Source organism: Jaculus jaculus, chromosome 11 (genome assembly GCF_020740685.1).
Source record: "Jaculus jaculus isolate mJacJac1 chromosome 11, mJacJac1.mat.Y.cur, whole genome shotgun sequence".
Classification (NCBI taxonomy): Eukaryota; Metazoa; Chordata; class Mammalia; order Rodentia; family Dipodidae; genus Jaculus; species Jaculus jaculus.
In genome coordinates, this window is record NC_059112.1 from 94,600,647 (window position 1) to 94,613,647 (window position 13,001).

Here is a 13,001-nt window from a genome sequence, read left to right on the forward strand (position 1 = left end):
AAAAAATGAACAAAAAAATATTAAAAAAAATAGAGTTGAGGGTAACTGAGGAAGACACCCGTTGTCAACCTCTACCCTCCACACACATGCATACACATGCATGCACACTCACACGCATGCATACACCCACACATATATAATCACGTATATACACATACCACATACACTCACAGAAACAAAAAAGATTAATATTCATATGTTTTGTCCTGTAGCTGGTTTTTTTTTGGGGGGGCTCCCTTAGCCTTACCACAGATGGCTGTGGTGACCCCATTCTGTGTACTCACAGGCTAAGGAGGTGGCGCTGGCTGGCAGGGTCGGAGGCAGGAGATGCTGGTCAGCCTCAGGCTCCTCTGGCTCTGGCGGTGCAGGCTGCCCAGGCTGCCCAGCCTGCGCATGGTAGGTCACCTGGACCTGCAGGGGTGCTGGTGGACCCCGGGCCTTGTCTGGGCTGCCGGAGTCCTTGGGCTCCTGGGACTGCAGAGCAGGCCAGATCCTCTCTCGCCGCCATTGGATCAGCGCTACGCGGTCACGGATGGACTTGGCCACAATCTTCACATCACTCTCATGGAAAAAGCCAGAGTCAATCTGCAAAGGCAGTCACATGTTCAGCGTCTTGGGAGAGCAGCCACCCCCACCCCACCCACATACAAGCACACGGGCCCCACTGAACTCAACCATCTACCCTGTAGCCTCCCTCAGGATGCGCCCGAGTATATATCCACTTTTGACTGAAGTCCATAGGGCCCAGATTTTGTGCCCAGCAGGTGTTCAATGGCCTCCTAGACCCTGACCAGCTTAGAGGAAGGAGGATCACCTTTGTCACCGCAAAGTAGCACAATGTGCAAGGGGCCTGGCAAAATCCTACATTCCGTTTACCAGTAGAGCATTTGTCAAAGGCTCTTGGGACCTCCAGGATACAGCGTGAGCTCACCTGGACTCCCTAAAACTACTTCCTGATGAGAGAGAACTCAGAGGAGGGGCTGACCACAACTCACGAAAGCTCCTTAGACTAAGGTTCCAAGCGCACCTCCCTTTCTCAGGACTTCAGTTCTAAGGAGCTGGGCGGACTCTCGGTGGGCACACAGAGTGGGGCAGGCTGGCAGGGGACACTCTGGTCTGGGGGCTGGCCGCTACTGAAGGAAGCACACGGTAGTGGGCTCCATCGCTGGAGAGTGGCAGTGAGCCACGTGGGGCAGCCAGGCAGTTTCCCTGAGGAAAGGCAGGAACGCGGTGCTCGTGGGAACCCAGGCTGTCATGTGAGAACAGCCCAACACGTAGTCAGCACGCGTGGCGTGCACATGCAGAGACACATGTCCCTGGGAGCTCCGTCCACCCCAAGGGTCTGGAAACACCGTCCACAGCCCCGCGCACTGTCAGAGGAAAACAGAGCTGCCTCGGGATCAGTGGCTCAGGGCTGGGCAGAGTGAGGAGGTCGGGCCCAACTGTCAGGACATGCCCAGGGAAAGACGGGGACAGGCAAAGTGACATGGGGCGCGTGCCAGAGCCATTCGCTGGCAAATCTGGGACATCTGAGCATCAAAATGGGCAGTGACACAAGGATGGTTTGAAGGACATGTTCACAAATTCTGGCATGCATTTGCATGTGGTTCAAATAATCTGTGGATAGGGGGTGAGGGGATGGGGACAAGATGTCCCCACTACAGTTAGGTAGTGGGAAATGGAGAGGTATCTTTCCTCTGCCCTCCATCTCTCTGTCTCTATCTCTCCATCTCTCTCCCTCCCTTTCTCTTGGCATCATTGCTCTTGGTGATACCATATCTTAAGCCACTTTCTGCAGAGGCCAACCCAGCAGGAAACTTGGGTCTCTGGCTACATGGGCCCACAGCCCTAACCAACACCTGGCTGCACCCTATGAGAGGCACTGAGCCATTTCTGACCCCTGCTCCCTATCCTAAGAATCACACAGTCCAGAGCACGCCAAGCGCTGTGGTTGGAGGTAATCTGTCACAAGGCAATCAATAACTCATAAGTGGAGGTCAACAAATCACCTAAAATAGAACTGTGCTGTATTCATTAGGAGTGGATAGTTGGATGGACAAGAAGGTATTTGTATCACTTCAAAGCACCTCCCAGGAAACATGTATGAGGTTAGAGACAGTGAGAGCAATCTACATGAAACCAGACGTCTTCTCCCCAAACCCTCAGAGCATACATCCTGCAAAGGGGATGGATAGACCCATGTGCTTCCAGGAAGGACGTGGTGACAAAGTAGACCCTTTTATGAGATTGAGAACAGGACGATCCACATTCTTTGAGAAGGGGACCAGGTCTAGGGTCATCTTCTGGTCTTAGGGTAAGAAGCGGACTCTTTCCAAAGACCCCCAGATTCTAACCACAGGGGCCTTTGTGAGGAGGCTGAGGCTGGACAGACGTGACCAATGTCAGTTCTGAGCTGAGAGCAGGCAGCCCAAGGCAGCTGTTGTCCCTGTCACTGATACCCAGGGGGCAAAGGTAGCTGGAGCACAGAGCATGTGTCCAAGGCCATCTCTAAAGCCCAGGGGACCTCAGGTCACACCAGGGGTGTGTGGCTCTATCTGCTCCATTTTCCAAGCTGCTTGCTCCCAGTCCCCATGCTTTTACTATGCTTGGCCTATCTGACCAGATCTACCAAAGAAAACACCACACACACACACACACACACACACACACACACACACACACACACACGGAGGCTTGGTCTATTTTCTGCAACACCACAGACCCAGCCCATTTCTCTTTCCACTGCTATCTACCTAACTCCCTACCTTCCTCACTAAAGCATTTCTTCCAATCCCCTTTATCTGGGTTTCAGTGGCCAAGGGAAGGACTGGTTCATGAATACCTCTCCCCTCCATCCCTGGGGCATGTCTGACTGCCTGCAGGTCACCTAAAACCAAATGACCCTGGAGAATTCCGCCCATATCTGAGCTTCACTCTGACTTGAATCTTCTTCCCACATCTCATCTTCATCCTCATTCCCCTCAAGGTGCCACCATGAGGCCTCATCTGCATCCCAGGGCATCTTTGGCTCCTCACACCTGTGTCTTTTGGTCCTAAGAGCAGCCGCAGACAACAGGGTCTTGCCAGACCCACATGCTACTACTTCTGCAGGGTGATGTCTCTTGATTCCTGGGCCCAGAGAGAGGCTGGTGGCCTGGACCTCTATTATGACTCTGGAGTCTCAGGCAGGCATGATGGTGGAGGGTGACATTAGAATTCACCCTGGGTCCACCATGAGGCCCGGTGAGCACAGAGGTAGAGCGGACAGGCCCATGTGGGGCTATACACAGAACAGAGTCCCCCAGTGTGGGAATGTGTGACTTTCAGCTAGTCCATATGGCAACCAGGCTTCAGAAAGTGAGGGGATACACGTTGTTTTGTTCTTGTTGTTGTTCATTTTTAAAAATCTATTTATTTGAGAGTGGCAGACAAATAGAGAAAGAGGTAGATAGAGAGAGAGAATGGGCGCGCCAGGGCCTCCAGCCACTGCTAACGAACTCCAGACGCGTGCGCCCCCTTGTGCATCTGGCTAACGTGGGTCCTGGGGAATCGAGCCTCGAACCAGGGTCCTTAGGCTTCACAGGCAAGCGCTTCACCGCTAAGCCATCTCTCCAGCCCCACATTGTTGTTGTTGTTTTTAAATCTTCTTTAAATGGACCCAAGTCACATCCCTTCTTCTACATGGATGCTTTCCTCCTGGATGGAAGGTTGTCTTATAATGAACAGAGTTGTGGTAAGAGACAGCAGTGGGGAGGAGGGAAAAGGATGAGATGGGAGAAAGGACAGTTAAGGAGAGAGGCAGAGGGAAGACACTAGGCTCAGAGGCCTCCCTGGAACTGATGAAGGGACATAGCCTGTGAGTTCAGCCAAGTGTCAGGGAGCAGCTGGGGTGACAACATTATCCGCCATGGCCCTCTCCTGCAGGAAGCATTGTCAGTCTGTACCTTGATGATAAGCAGGGACGGGGTAGAGTCTAGAGAGGCACCTCCATTGGAAGCAGCTAAGCAGAATCTAGGAAGAAGGCCAAGGATCACCTGGATTTGGAGTAACTGCATCTTCCAGGGACTAAAGCCAAACTAAGGCCAAGGTGTAGATGAAACCCAGACCCTCAGAATCCATTTGCCGGGAACCCCAGGCACCTCCCTCAATGTAAAATGAATGTAAAATGGTTGCCAGCTGGTGGCACTGTTTGGACCTTCAGGAGGTAGAGCCTTGCTGGAGGAGGTGGGTCACTGAAGCAGGGGACACGATCTGACATATTACTGCCCAGCCCGTCCGCTCTTGTTTTTGGCTGCAATGCACGCCTGCCTCCTGGGCGTAACGGAATACAACCTCTGAAGCCATAAGTCAAACAAACCCTTTCCTTCCTTACACTGCTTCTGCTCAGATCCTAGTTCACAGCAGAGAGAAAGAAACTAGCACGTATCACCCACAGTGCAGTCACTCACACTGAGCCACAGTGTCCCCTTGCCACATATCAGTCATCTGGTGGCAACTGACCTCAAGCCTCAGCCCGCTCATTCCTCACACCTGGCCACATCCAGCCCACTGTAGGCAAACTTATAATGCATCCCCAGCTTCCTGCAGGAATAGAGAATGCTAGTCCACTTGCCCTTCCTTGGGGACTCGGCCACATTAAAAATAGGTTGCCCAATCCCTGTCCTTATTCTTGCCACTGGCAGCCCTGAAAGATTCTTCCACCCAGGCCAGAGCAGTGGGGCATCCCCAGGACTCTAGTCACCTGACATGCATGACAGACTCCTTCAGTCGGCCTTCCCACCTCTGCCACCACCAACCCCAGGCCCAATACCAGTGGGGGCAGCAGTTAGCACTAAACTTCAGTTCGCGTGCTGCACGCAACGGGCCTGTCACCTCATGCAACACCTGGCTTTGCAGTGAGAAGCAGGGGAAGGAGCTTGCTCAGTGGGTAAAGCATTTGCTATGGAAGCATGAGGACCTGGATGTGGATTCCCCAGTACCCACATAAAATGCGAGACAATGGTGGTGCACAGCTTTAATACCCGCACCGGGGAGGCAGAGAGAGGCACATTCCTAGAGTGCACTGGCTAGCTACTCCAGTCTAATTGGTGAGCTCCGGGTTCCGTGAGAGACACTGTCTCAAAAGATAAAGAGAGTGGGGATGGAGAGATGGCTTGGTGGTTAAGGCGCTTGCCTGCAAAGCCAAGGGGCCCAGGTTTGATTCCCCAGGACCCACGTAAGCCAGATGCACAAGGTGGTGCATGCATCTGGAGTTTGTTTGCAGTGGCTGGAGGCTGTGGTGAGCCCATTCTCTATCTGCCCCTCCCTGTCTTACTTCTCTCTCTCTCAAATAAATAAATAAATAAATAAATAAATATTTTTTTAAGCTGGGCCTGGTGGCGCATGCTTTTAATACCAGCACTCGGGAGGCAGAGGTAGGAAGATTGCCATGAGTTCAAGGCCACCCTGAGACTACATAGTGAATTCCAGGTCAGCATGGGCTAGAGCGAGACTCTACCCTGAAAAAAAAAACTTTTTTTTTTTTTAAAATAAACAGAGTAACAGAGGAGGACATCTAACGTAAACCTCCAGCCCCTACATGCATTTGTGCAAATGTGTACAAGCACCACATGTACCTATGTACACAGCACTTACACATATATACACACCACATACCCATACACACGCCCAAAACAAAAGGCACGGGGTGCTTGCTTTTTGACATCAGAGAATGGAAGCGTGTTCCCGAAGGCACAGCACATGTGTGCTGGTGACCATCCAAAGGCAGAGTTTGGGGTGACTGAATTTGAAAATGCACTCTGCACACCCCATCAGTCACTGGTCACCACTGGGTCTCATGAGATCTACTCACAGCACAAGTTTCTGTGGCTGAGTCCGAGATGTGACCACAGGTAGGCCAGGCAGGAGAGGGCCAGCCTGGGCACACTGGTGACTGGCTTAGCACATTTGGTGGTGACCGTGCAACCAGCTGACCTTGAGCTCAGCACAGCCGTGCACCATTCTCGCCCTCTCAATGCCATCACAGTCCTGGGCAGGTGCTTGCTAAGGAAGACAGAGCCTTGACCATGGCACCCGGCAGTTCCGGGAGGCATTTTCTCTCCTCTAGCCCCTGGGTGCTGAGGCCATGCCCTCAGGTACAAATCCTTCAGAAGGCTTGTGTGCGCACACACACATGCACATATGCGTGCGCGCGCACACACACACACACACACACGCACACACACACACAATTTTAATGGTCCCTCCTTCCCAGGATAGTGCTGTCAGCAGAACGTGGCATGGTGAAACTGTACCATGCTGTCCAATCCAAGGCTCGCTATCATCCCTGTGGTATTAAGCTCTTGAAATGTAGCCAGGAAGATTGAATTTTATGTTGTAATTAAATGTGAAATCAATTAGTAGCTGCATGTGGGTCATGGCTACCATTCTGGACGGTGTTGGTCTAAAGAACTGGGTCAGAGTAACCTAGCCTGGCATCCGCAGTTCTAGAAACTGCCACACCTTGTGCGCCCCCGCCACGCACTCTTAGAGACGATGATGATTCCACATGGGCACCTGGAGTCAAGGTGGCCGCTCCTCTTGCCCATGCCTGTGTCTGCACTTGGGCCACTCCTTGCCCTGTGAGGGCTAGTCACGTCCCTCTCCTAACCTGTCACCCCAGCAGGCTCAAAGGCCCTCCTTAGGCCCAGCCCGACACCCCAAGGCAGAAGAAGGTCACGCTCTTTCTCACGCACGTGAGGGGAGCACAGAGCAGGAGGGCACGGGGCCAGACTTGCGCTCCTCCATCACCTGCCTAGATGGAAAAGTACCAGAAGCAAAGGCAGCTGCGAGAGCGTCCCAAAGCAAAAGGAGAGACAAAGATCCCACACGCGAGGCCACCACCTTGGAAGTGGCGAGAACTGGGTCAAAGCCGAGCGAGGCCTTGTCCATTGTATCCATCCCCTGGCTCTCTCCACTTTCATGGAGGGCTCCTTCCTTGCGTCACATCCCAGGCGCTCCTCCCCGCCAGCCCTCTGGTCACTCCTGTCACACCCCACCAGGACCACACAGCAGGGACTCCATGACTTCCTCAGGACTGCCCATGCTCCTCCTATGAACACTGGCCCCACCTCCTGTTTTATTTATTTATTTTAAATTTATTTATTTATTTGAGAGAGAGAATGGGCACGCCAGGACCTCTAGTCACTGCAAATGAACTCCAGATGCATGGACCACCTTCAGCATCTGGCTCACTTGGGTCCTGGAGAATAGAACCAGGATCCTTTTGCTTTGCAGGCAAATGCTATAACTACTAAGCCATCTCTCCAGCCCCTGTTTTATTTATTTTTAAAAATATTTTCTCTATTTATTTGAGAGAGAGAGAGGAGGGGGAAGGACATGCCAGGTCCTCCAGCTACTGCAAATGAACTCCAGACACATGTACCACCTTGGGCATCTGGCTTGTGTGGGTCCTAGGGACTCGAACCTGGGTCCTTAGGCTTCACAGGCAAATGCCTTAACCAGTGAGCCATCTCTCCAGCCCCACTCCTACTTTTGAAGCATCCTTTTGGTGACTTTTTACAACATCAAGAAATGATGTGCATCCTCCCTAATCTACATGCCAGACTTTCCCATGACCAGCCTGAGCCCCCTTACTGGACCCAGAGGGAGGTGTGAGGCCCGTACACATTACCATTTCCTGAGCCACTTCGTCAGGGGTCTCTTTCTCCAGGTCAAAGGTAAACTCTATGGCTCCATTGTCCTTGGGCTTGCCCTTCAGCTTCTTGGGGTCTTCCACCCAGAGCCGCAGGGCAATGGTGGACTTCCTGCCATGGTCCTCTTCTGCAAGTTCCACACGGACACCCGTGTCCTCCGCGAAGAAGGCATGACTCAGCAGATCCTTGATCTCATACCTGGGGAGAGAGCGGCTCCCAGGCAGGGTTTGGGGACACGGGATCAAACACCCGGAATGCCAGACAAAGTGGCCAAGGGCACCTGCTCACATTGCACCTGAGCATCAAGTTGCAAGCTAGCACAGCAGACAGGCTGCGTTAGAAAGTTCTCTGACTTTCCTCCTGGCAGACGGATGCTGACCCGGGGACAGCTACTACCTAGCATTGTACATTAGCCTTCCTCAATTCCCAGGAGATGGGAAAAACAAGGACCTAGATACAATCATACTCTGTCATATTTTAAGACTCTCTTTACCCCTGCCCTTCATTATGAAAGAAACAGACTCCTGAGCCGGGCGTGGTGGCGCACACCTTTAATCCCAGCACTAGGGAGGCAGAGGTAGGAGGATTGCCGTGAGTTCGAGGCCACCCTCGGACTACACTGTGAATTCCAGGTCAGCCTGGGCTACATAAAGCGAGACCCTACCTTGGAGAGAAAAAAAAAAAAAAGAGAGAGAAGAAAGAAAATACACTCCTGGTACCCGGCCACCAGCTATGCAAAAAGAAGCCCTACTGAGATACAGGCAAGTTCTCGATGCTCATAACTAATCCCTGGCTCGAGGAACCCCAACCTGGAGCCGTGGCAGGGGGTCCCTGCAGCAACAAGGCTTGTAGAGGACCCTCAGAAAGTAGGGACAGGAGAAAAGCAGAGGCTGCCGGGCAAGAAGCTGAGCAAGGAGCTGCCAAGTCCGGGGGGCTGGAGCCAGACCCCAGTATGGGAGGCTCTATGCACGGAGCCAGGAGGTCTGGCTGCTGGGGGTTGCTATAGCGACCACTTCTCGATCTACATGGTCCTGTCACTCGAACACACATGCCCCACCAACCACTCCTTTGTTCCCTTCTCTAGTACAAATGGAATGACGCAGCGTCACTGTCATGGGACTGGCTTCCTCAGGCACTTGTCCGTCCCTATTCACTTCTGAGGATATCAGTGGATGGGTGGGTGGGTGGGTGGATGATGGTTGGATGTGCCTCAGTTTGGAGAGTGGAAAGGCTGAAAAGACATCCCTACCTTTCTGGCTGTGGTTAGACCATCCCTGCTCTAGGGGGAGATGGCTTTGTAAAGTGGCCAGAAGAACCAATGCTCCAGGTGCCTCAATGCTCTAGGCTGGATCAGGAGCCCATTCCCAGGCATCAGGGAAAGACACAGGCCATGTACTGTCCACAGCAACTCCCTGACCTGGTATCACGTGGCCTGAGCCGGTCTGTATGGCCTCAGCAGCTCTCCCTCACCAGGAATGTGGCTGGACATGTCAGCTGGACCCATGTTGCCCAGCCCCGCACCGGAGCTCACCTTTCCTCCTTGTTCTTGCAGATGCACTCCCCAATGATCTCCTTAATCTCAGGATCATGCACCTTGTCAAAGCTGGCTGGCTTGATACCCTGAGAAGGACAGAGCAGAGTTAGCTGGTAACATTCAGGAGCTAGAGGCTGTTATCCCTATCCTGGCGCAGAAAGCCGTTCAGGGAACTCCCTCCTGTGGCCCAGCTTGCCACGCAGGGGCACTTCCCCAGACTGAGGTCCAGAACCCAGTGGAGCCTGGCCTCTCACTGAGTCGAGTGTTCAGAGGTCAGGGAGGCTGAGGAAGCTATGAGGCGGAGCTGGAAAGGAAGGAGTGATAGAGAATGAAGAACCCAAATGTCCGCATGGGATTCCCCTCAAGCCTTCACTTAGTGACTTGAGTACCTAGTCAGTGCCAGAGAGCTGGGCAAAACCATTAGGGAACTGCGGGCAGAAACACTTCCAGAGGTCACAGTGCAGGGATGATGTACATAGTACATCCAAACAAAACTTATTAGATACACTGGGAGCCGGAAGACATGAGCCCTGACCTGGCAGAAAAGAGCAGTCAAAAGAAATGAGAGGGCTGGAGAGATGGCTTAGTGGTTAAGGCGCTTGCCTGCGAAGCCAAAGGACCCATGTTCAACTCTCCAGGCTCCTCATAAGCCAGACACAGTGATGCCAGCGTGCAAGGTCACACATGCGCACAAAAGGGTGCACGCACCTGGAGTTCAAGTGCAGTGGCTAGAGGCCCTGGTGTGCCAATTCTCTCTCTCTCACACTCTCGCATAAAAAGGTAGCCTGTTGGACTTACTTCAAAAAATAAAAGGGGGTGGGTGGAGAAATGACAGCATGCTAGAATAGAACTTAGACAGAGAGCATCAAACTCATTGTGACTGTGGGTAAGTCTTAAAAGGGGAAATACAATACGGTGAGGAGCAGAAATGAGCTGAATATCAAAAAGAACCAAGTGGAACAAGACATGAAAGCACTGAGTGATAAGTAGCACTGGAGCAAGTTAACCACGGACCAGACGTGCAGAAGGAAAGGGACGGGGCTAGAGAGATGGCTTAGCGGTTAAGCGCTTGCCTGTGAAGCCTAAGGACACCGGTTCGAGGCTCGGTTCCCCAGGTCCCGCATTAGCCAGATGCACAAGGGGGCGCACGCGTCTGGAGTTCGTTTGCAGAGGCTGGAAGCCCTGGCGCGCCCATTCTCTCTCTCTCCCTCTATCTGTCTTTCTCTCTGCGTCTGTCGCTCTCAAATAAATAAATAAATAATTAAAAAAAAAACAAACCCATACTTAAAAAAAAAAAGAGAAGGAAAGGGACCAGGGATGGCAGTAAGATGACTCCGTGGCTAAAGCGCTAGGCAGATGTTAGAACCTGAGTCCGGATCTCCCGGCCCCACGCAGAGCTAAACACAGTAGTGCGCATCCGCAATGCCAGTGTTCCTACACGAGATGGAAGGTGGCAACAGGAGCTCCCCAGAGGCTAGCAGGCCAGACAGCCTGGTGGCACAGGGGTGAACAGCCAAAGACCCTGCCTCAGACAAGGTGGAAGGTGCGAACCAACGCTTGAGTCACCCTCCAACCTCCACTTGTGCACCATGGTGTGGGCATGCCCTCGCTCTCACACACGCACGCACCACAGTCACACACATACACATAGAGGGGAGAAAACCAAACACAGAGGGGGAGAAAAAAGCTATCAGACATGGAGTGGAGAGCAGAGAGAAACAGGGCTCTGTTCCCTTCGCTTCAGAATTGGGGGCACTAGCAAGGGACAAGCAAGTAAATGACATACAGAAAAATAGGGTCCCAGGGGGCCGGGCATGGTGGCACACGCCTTTAATCCCAGTACTCGGGAGGCAGAGGTAGGAGGATCGCCATGAGATCGAAGCCACCCTGAGACTGCATAGTGAATTCCAGGTCAGCCTGGGCTAGAGAGAGACCCTAGCTAGAAAAAACAAAAAGGGGGCCGGGTCCCAGGACCGAATAGGAAGTAGGGATGAAAAAAATTGCTTGCTGAAGCCTTAAATGAAGGGTCAAAAGTTTCCAACTATGATGACAACTGTGCTTGTAGACAGACCACACTCAAGCCCCAAGCATGAGAAAGTGGCGGGGACGGCGGGGGGGGGGGGGGGGGGAGTCGTCAGGTCATAGAATGCGCTGGAATCCTCTCTCTAATCTCCTTTTCTCCAGCTTGAGGCCCATACCCTTATTACCTCCCATTCGGGTCATATGGAAGACACTGTGGGTTTCCCAGTGTCTGCATAACAGCCTCACAGATGCCTGCTCACACCTAAAATAAGACAACCATCGTATTACCATGGCCACCATGACCCCCAGCAACAACAGCCCACAGCAGGGCATCCACCTGTGTTGCAGAACCTGACACTGCGGCTGTCACTTCAGATACAGCTGTGAGCTTTCCACACACCCCTTGTTCAGAGCTTGGTAGTCCAGCCTCAAGCCAGGGCTTACCTGAGGGAGGAGCCACAGCGCATGGTGGAGCCCATACTTCCCACAGAGCCTGAGCTTCTTACCCACAGACCCTCCTTCAGGAGTCAAGAGCACTGTTTGTGGTCACTGCTGCATGACTTTCGGGGTGGGGGGGAGCAAATGTCAACCTAAGAACAGCCACTTTTGGAGAGGCCATGCAGACAGAACACAGAGGTGACCGGCCATCAGAAGCAGGGGTTGGCAGGATTCGTTTGCAATCTGCTTGGTTTGGGGAGAGGCAGGTAAGGGGCAACTAGTTTAAAAATAGGTAAAGTTGCCGGGCGTGGTGGCGCACGCCTTTAATCCCAGTACTCGGGAGGCAGAGGTAGGAGGATTGCCATGAATTCAAGGCCACCCTGAGACTACATAGTTAATTCCAGGTTAGCCTGGACCAGAGTGAGACCCTACCTCGAAAAACCAAAAAAAAAAAAAAAAAAAAATAGGTAAAGTCATGAATGGTTTCACCCATCAAGTTATTTATTCTCCAACAAGCTCTAGGCTTTAAAGACCTTACCCTGCTTTTTGTTTTTATTTCACATAGAGAATACAAAACATAAATTTTCCCAAGGAGAGACAGAGAATGAGAGAAGAAAAGAGACAGAGGGATGATGAAGGGAAGGAGCAAAGAAAAGGAAAGGGAAGGGGGGCAGAGAGAGAGAAAGAGAGAGAGACCCAGTGAACCCACGTGCTGGAGGCCCCCAGCTGGGAAAGACAGGTGAGCAGAGAGGCCCAGGGCTAGGGAGAGGCCTAGTGAATAAAGCAGTTGTCTCTCACAAGTGGGAGCGCTTGAGTTCAGAAACCCAGAGCTCACATAACAGCCAGGCAATAGGGCTGGATTTTTTTGAAATATTTTATTTATTTATTTGACAGAGAAAGACGGGGAGAGAGAGAGAGCGAGAATGGGTGCACCAGGGCTTCCAGGCACTGCAAACGAACTCCAGACGCGTGCGCCCCCTTGTGCATCTGGCTAACGTGGGACCTGGGGAATCAAATCAGGTTTCTTTGGCTTTGCAGACAAATGCCTTAACTGCTAAGCCATCCCTCCAGCCCAATTTTTTTTTAAAAAATATTTTATTTATTTATTTGACAGAGAAAGAGGGACAGAGAGACAGAGAAAAGTTTTTTTTTTTTTAAATTTTTGAGGTAGGGTCTCACTCTAGCCCAGGCTGACCTGGAATTCACTATGGAGTCTCAGTGTGGCCTCAAACTCACGGCAATCCTCCTACCTCTGCCTCCCGAGTACTGGGATTAAAGGCATGCACCACCACGTAGGACTGGATTTTTGTGTG

The 13,001-nt window shown here is 52.2% G+C and overlaps 1 protein-coding gene across 14 annotated transcripts in view; it reads right to left on the reverse strand.

Moving 5' to 3' along the window:
- The window catches only part of Wnk2 (WNK lysine deficient protein kinase 2), a 141,732-nt gene that overhangs the window by 68,460 nt on the left and 60,271 nt on the right, over positions 1-13,001 (reverse strand). For all 14 annotated transcript variants that reach the window (XM_045161541.1, XM_045161547.1, XM_045161546.1 and 11 more), the window contains exons 5-7: positions 9,226-9,314; positions 7,673-7,892; positions 285-585 (exon numbers count right to left, since the gene is read on the reverse strand). In XM_045161541.1, the coding sequence (XP_045017476.1) occupies positions 285-585; positions 7,673-7,892; positions 9,226-9,314 (610 nt within the window). The remainder of the gene's footprint in view (positions 1-284; positions 586-7,672; positions 7,893-9,225; positions 9,315-13,001) is intronic.